The sequence below is a fragment of the Capsicum annuum genome, chromosome 12 (genome assembly GCF_002878395.1).
Source record: "Capsicum annuum cultivar UCD-10X-F1 chromosome 12, UCD10Xv1.1, whole genome shotgun sequence".
Taxonomy (NCBI): domain Eukaryota; kingdom Viridiplantae; phylum Streptophyta; class Magnoliopsida; order Solanales; family Solanaceae; genus Capsicum; species Capsicum annuum.
In genome coordinates, this window is record NC_061122.1 from 11,986,156 (window position 1) to 11,992,155 (window position 6,000).

Sequence of the window (6,000 nt, forward strand, 5' to 3'; positions counted from 1 at the left end):
GAAACTGACGTAGTCTTGAGTAATATAATAAGTAGAGAAATAAACCTTAATATACATACTTACAGATTAGATGAATAGAAATACATAAGAAGAATAATGATCCATGCTTCTTGGATGCTTTAAGAAGCTATTAGAAAGTGATTCAGGTAAATTCTTAATAATGAAATTCTTGACGATCATATTTGGAGAGAATTTTTTCTCAGTTCTCCACATCATGATTAATCGACTCATGACTCGCATGCTTATATCTTTATTTGAGATAATTACTAAAAAGTGTTAATCGGGAGTAAATATTAATATTTAATTTAGTGTATGATTATTTTTTATACTCATTTTTGTTGCACCATCATCGGATCACCCTAATTAATAAATATAAAACTTATGATCTCTCACCCTATTAATACCACTATAATTGGTTAGAGTAGCAATTTAAATTTTTTATATCAAATCATAAATTTTAAATCGTAGATCAGTTTTGTGTCTGTGAACATATTCATGTTTTTATTTCTAACTACAGTTGTGAAAATACTGCTATTTTCATTTTTTTTACGTGTGTGTGTGAAATTACTGTTAATCTTTAGCTATTTAATTAATTATGAAATATTATATAGACACCAAGTCTCAAAGTATAGTGTTAATCGACGAAAAGATTTTACAAAGAAGGGGCACAAAACCTTAACCCCCAAGAACATAAATTCATCATATTTATGCATTCATAAGATAATTCAATCATTATATCAGTGTAATAACATTCATTTTCATTATTTAAACAAATTTAAAATTTAGTGTAACAGTAATAATTTTTTTTTTTAAATAAATTATTATTCGTATCATTTTATATTAGTGACACAATATATACGTGTAAAGCAGTACAATTGGCAAGTTTAGTTAAGAATGGAGAGAATATTTTAATACGCATGCGAACCAAATGCAATTTTTATTTGATTTTAACTCGGACCCAATAAAGTTACAAATTGACCCGAAAATAAAGAAAATCCAGATTAAAGATTCAGCCCCAATTTTCAAATTGCATTTCGGCGGCGAAATCGATTAGTAAGCTCCCTAATTTGCATTCCTATTGAATTATGTGTTGTCAATTTCACTCATTTACTTACCAAATAACTATTAATTATTCAACCAATCAAATTCCCTTATCCTTTTAATTATTGATTTGGCTCCGTTTCGCCATAGATTTTAAAGTTGTAACTAAAAATTTGAAAAATTACAGCTTTTTGGAATTTGAAGTTAAAGTTTGGACACACATTTTACATCAAAAATAATTTGAAGTTTTTTCGAGTGGAAGTCCTAAAAACTCAAAAATTAGTCTGAGTAAAGTTTTTGGAAGTTATGAAATTTGAGTTTTTGAAGTTGGGTTTCGATTATTATTTGGAAAAAATTGAAGTTTTGCACGGGGAAGTCCTAAAATATTAGTCTGATTCGGTTGGTTTACAAAAACTTGAAAATATTTGAAGATCAGATTTTTGAAATCTGATCAAATTTCGTGATCGTATCGATATTTGAAAATAAATTTACAAAATCTATGACGAAACACTAATTAAAAACATTAAATTGGAATTTGAAAATTTGAGATTTTGGAATTTGAAGTTGTTAGATTATCTGCTGCTAAAGAGTTGAATTTGATTTGTAAAAGTAAAGGAAAAATTGTTTCTTGTGAAGAAACTAGAGTCCTAGGGTTCTTGAAGGGGGAAATCAGTGAATGAAGAAAAATTAGGGAAAACAATGGAGGCTAATTCCAAGAATAGTCCAAGGAAAAAGCTTGCTGATATCAGCAACTTACCGCTGCGAAAGAGATTATCTAGTCAAGCTAAGAAGCCAGAACATGTCCCAGCTGTTTCAAAAGAGTATATAGAAAGGCTCCAGAAGGTACATTTTGTGTTTGTTTATCGGTTTACTGTGTTAAAAAATTAATATATGGAATTGGCTTTAGTTTAGCTTAATTTGCTTTACGGGAAATTTGAATCCAGGAAAATTTGGCGTTGACGAAGATGTTAGCAGAAAGAAAGTATCCTTTAATTTCAGATGAGTGACATTTGCTTTCCAATTTTTAAATACATTCTGTGAAATGGTTTTGGGTTGGTTTTAGGGTGTTTTGGAAACAACTTCTTTATCTCCACGAGGCAGAGGTAAGGTTTGCATACACTCTGCCCTCCCCTGACCCCTTTTTTGTGGGATTACACTGGGTATGTTGTTATCGTAGTCTTGGGTTGGTTTTGTTATATCTAGTGGTACTCGTGCCTATTTTACTTGTGATATGTTGTCCCTTTTCCTTGATTCTTTCTCCATAGCAAGATTATTGAAATAACTGGAGTAGAGTTGGAGAAACTGAAAATTTATGTGCGGAAAATTCAGCAACAAAATCAGCAGCTTGCTCAAGCAAACAGTAAAATGCTTGCGGTTTGTTTACCCATCCGTTTCCTAGCTTGTCAAATTTTTCTTTCGTTAACTGAACATTTGATTTCCTTTGATGGTGCTGAAACTATTTGTTTTTCTTTTTTCTTCTTTCCCTTCAGGAACTAAATTCAGATAAAGAAACGGTAAGCAATCGGATGTTTTCACCTGATATTCTTTTTAGGTTAGGTCTCCCCATAAGCTTTTGTAAATGATCTTTGGGTGATATCAGGTAAAAACATTACAACACGAGCTTGGATGCGTAAAGGGCTTACTTAATGCTAGGAAGTTTGAAGCAGAGGTGAGTACAGTTTAGAGATATACAAATCATTTCTGCTTAGAAATATGTCATTTCCTTCTGTTTTGTCTAAGGAAGTTTTCTTGTTCAATTAGAAGCAGCCAGAAACAAATATGTGCAAAGATCTTAATGATGAGGTACATAAGCAGCTTTTGGTTATTCCATAATGTCGTAGAGTTTGTGTTAATATACTCCTTTGCTGTCAATATTCAAAGGTGAAACCCATGCAGTGTGAGGAAGCAGGAGATCTTGGGCAGCCCGGTGAACTAAAGCTCCCACTATGTGCGGGGTCCAAGGAAGGGCCAAACCACAAGGGTCTATCATTAGGAAAGGGAGATGATGAGAAAGCCAGAAATCTCAAAAAGAGACCTCAGTCAAAGAGTGAGTGTAATCTCACGGTGTGATGTGATATTTGTTGTCAATTAGTACTTAGGAACTATGGTTTTTATATGTTTTCCTATCTCTGATTCATAGGTATGGGATCTTCCGAGCAAGTTCAAGCTGAGGATAAGATGGAAAATAAAAGGTTAGGCTGTGCATGTTAACTTGACGAATATGGTGGTGGTTTCTCTGAAGTTCAGATTCTAAAACATTGTTAAGAATATTTTTCCTATCGAATTTGTTGTCTTTACAGATCCTGTGTAAGGAGGCAGTCTACTCGGTTTAAACCTGAGGCACTGAAACTAAGTGACGATTCTTTCGAGGTACTAGACAAATGTGCTCTGCACCCACCAACAAGTGATCCAGTGCAAGAAAATGGTTCTACATCCATATCTATGCCATCCAATGATCTACATTATAATCCTTCATCGAGCTCTGAACCTATACCATTAGGAAGATCATCTCTGAGTAGGCCATCTAGGGAGGCAGCTAAGAAGGTTCAGTCGTACAAGGAAATTCCTGTGAACATAAAAATGCGAAGACCCCCATGAACAACCAGCTCTTTATATTATCCTTTCTAATATCAGAGCAAGTGCTTGATGGTAAGATTCTCCATTGTACTTTTTTTCAGGTTCAGTGTTATAATTTTTTGTTGAAACTTTTATGTCTAATTCCATATCTGCTCCTTCAAAGTCCCTTTTCCCTTCCACCAAAAATTATCATGGCCATGTGTTTCCCATATAAATGTTTTTAAACATAAATTCTGCCTGTACAATCTTGATATGCTTCTTTTATGGTGATTGATGATCTACTGCTTGTGGACTGATGACTGCATCCGGGCGTACTTGCCATAGGAATCTAATGGTATTTATCCCATCCATATGTTGGATCAGTAGTGAGATTTTCCCTTCATTTTGTTTGCTCATAGAGTGCAGAAGATTTAAGAACTCATCATATAAAGGAAGTTGGAAGTTTCTCTGTTAATAGGTGTTGATTTTGTTGAAGTTAATGGCAAATAGAGTTGTATTGACCAGGTCTGCTATATATTTAAGAGATTGGTAGATTTAATCATTAAAAGTGTATGGATGCTAGATGCATCATGGATAAAAGTAGGAACAACAAAAGAAGGTACATGATACAGCATCAAGTGTCGTAAAATTCATCCTTGCTCCATGCTTTGCAAGGCCATTAGTCACTCCATTTGCTTCTCTGAATGCGTGCTTTACTGAAGGGTTCACCAGTCTCTGTTTTTATGTTTTTGTTTTCCCTAGGGCTCCTACCCCTTTTGTTCCCTTGGTGACTCGAACCCACAACCTTAGGATTGGAGGTGAGGGGTGCTTACCATTCGAGCAACTCCCTCTTATCACTTATTTTATGCGTCTAGTACCTATAGTCATCAATTAAATGAGAGTAACAACCGTTTCCATGCTGCAACATGTTAATGATTTCTTTAGAATTAGTTTCTATTGTAAGTAGAACCGTTGCCAGCATGAAGGGCTGGTAGTTCAACAAGCATGTTGTGTTTTTAATACTCAGGATTGATTGATTATATCCGATAATCCAGTTACCATTGTGGTTTCTAACGAGTCCTCCAATTTCCCCCTTTCCCGGACATCCCAGTGATGTACCATCTGAGGGTTCCCATTTTATAAATCTGATTGAATTTACACCGTAGCCATTCTGAAAATTATTTGTTTCATTGATGCAGAATCCCAGATGAGACTAGTACGTTCAGTCTGAATCCATTGGTGTAGATTGGAGTCTACTTTGTGGTCAAGGAGGACATGGTTCGTTGTTACTTTCACCTTTGCTCAGGATTCTTTGGTTGGCTTACAGTGCTTTAGAATGTGCAGAATCCATTTTCCCCCTATATCACATATTTTGCAAACAATATCAGAAATAATGTTTCTTTTGAAGAGAAGGAAGCTGATATGTAATCTGTTATCACATTAGTCTGATAAGTTGATCTTCCTGTATATCTTTTATCCACCACCACTAACCTGGGAAGGTGGTGGTGTAATGGATAGGGGATCCCTACACCCTTAATAAAGTCTAGGTTTCAAGGCTTTAGCAGACTATTCAGTAAATCCGGACAAGAAACCAAAGAAAACCTGTGTCCATCTATTGTTTTGAGTGTTTTGATGTTTCTTCACCTATGTATTTAGACTATAGCGATAACATACCTAGTATATTTCCACAAAGTGTGGTCTGCAGAGGGTGAAGAACATGCAGTCTGTACCACTATCCAAAACAACAAACAACACCAAAACTTCATGAACAAGACACTACAAACATAGCACTATAACTACTAGCATGAATAACAACACAAAGCACTTCTACATACTGGCTTGTGTTTTCAGACACTCAACTTTTCAAAACTTTAAGAACAAGATACTACCACCATAATACTACCACCATAATACTAGCCTGTGAGTTAAGACTCCACTTTTCAAGACCTTTAGAACAAGATACTACAAGCATAATACTATTACTAACACGGATAACAAAACAAAGCACTTATACGTACTAGCTTGAGTATTAGGACTCTCTCAACTTTTACTAGTTGGGTATCTGTTATAATACTAGTAACACATGGCAAAAGGGTGAAAATGATTTCCTCAATTCAATTCTTGGTTTGAAAATAAAATTTAGTTAGTTAACTAAAGTCTAAGCAGATGATTGTAGTGACAATTGACAATTTGACAAACAAGGTTTGGGCGTTGCAACACAAATCATGGCAAATTAATCAGAGTATGTTGAGGGATAGTTTAGAATATTGTGCACTTTGTTCATCTTATTTGTGCAGGTAGAGTTTGGACCATTTTCTTGAAATGATCTATGGAGACATTTTATCAAAAAAATGCTTTTAGATTGTTATTTTTGAAGATACTATGGTTATATTTTGCCCATTA

The 6,000-nt window shown here is 34.5% G+C and overlaps 1 protein-coding gene across 8 annotated transcripts; it reads left to right on the forward strand.

Moving 5' to 3' along the window:
• The first annotated feature begins 904 nt into the window (after positions 1 to 904).
• Positions 905 to 5,240, forward strand: LOC107851463 (shugoshin-1). 8 transcript variants are annotated; one of them, XM_016696490.2, is made up of 11 exons: positions 905 to 1,053; positions 1,678 to 1,884; positions 1,986 to 2,023; positions 2,307 to 2,415; positions 2,532 to 2,555; positions 2,642 to 2,710; positions 2,803 to 2,844; positions 2,923 to 3,088; positions 3,182 to 3,233; positions 3,342 to 3,690; positions 4,797 to 5,240. In XM_016696490.2, exons 2-10 carry the CDS (start codon positions 1,741 to 1,743, stop codon positions 3,637 to 3,639), a joined length of 942 nt encoding a protein of 313 aa, XP_016551976.2. In that variant the 5' UTR covers positions 905 to 1,053; positions 1,678 to 1,740; the 3' UTR covers positions 3,640 to 3,690; positions 4,797 to 5,240. The 8 variants fall into 8 exon arrangements, with proteins under 8 accessions (XP_016551976.2, XP_016551978.2, XP_016551980.2 ...); XM_016696492.2 differs by having other exon boundaries at positions 2,806 to 2,844; XM_016696494.2 differs by having other exon boundaries at positions 2,809 to 2,844.
• Positions 5,241 to 6,000: the final 760 nt, after the last annotated feature.

Excerpts from the sequence above, each read along its gene's own strand:
- LOC107851463 (XM_016696490.2), top strand. The coding sequence starts at position 1,741 with ATGGAGGCTAATTCCAAGAATAGTCCAAGGAAAAAGCTTGCTGATATC. Across the intron at positions 2,024-2,306 it reads AAGATGTTAGCAGAAAGAAA|CAAGATTATTGAAATAACTG; the intron begins GTATCCTTTAAT and ends CTTTCTCCATAG. Across the intron at positions 2,711-2,802 it reads CTAGGAAGTTTGAAGCAGAG|AAGCAGCCAGAAACAAATAT; the intron begins GTGAGTACAGTT and ends TTGTTCAATTAG.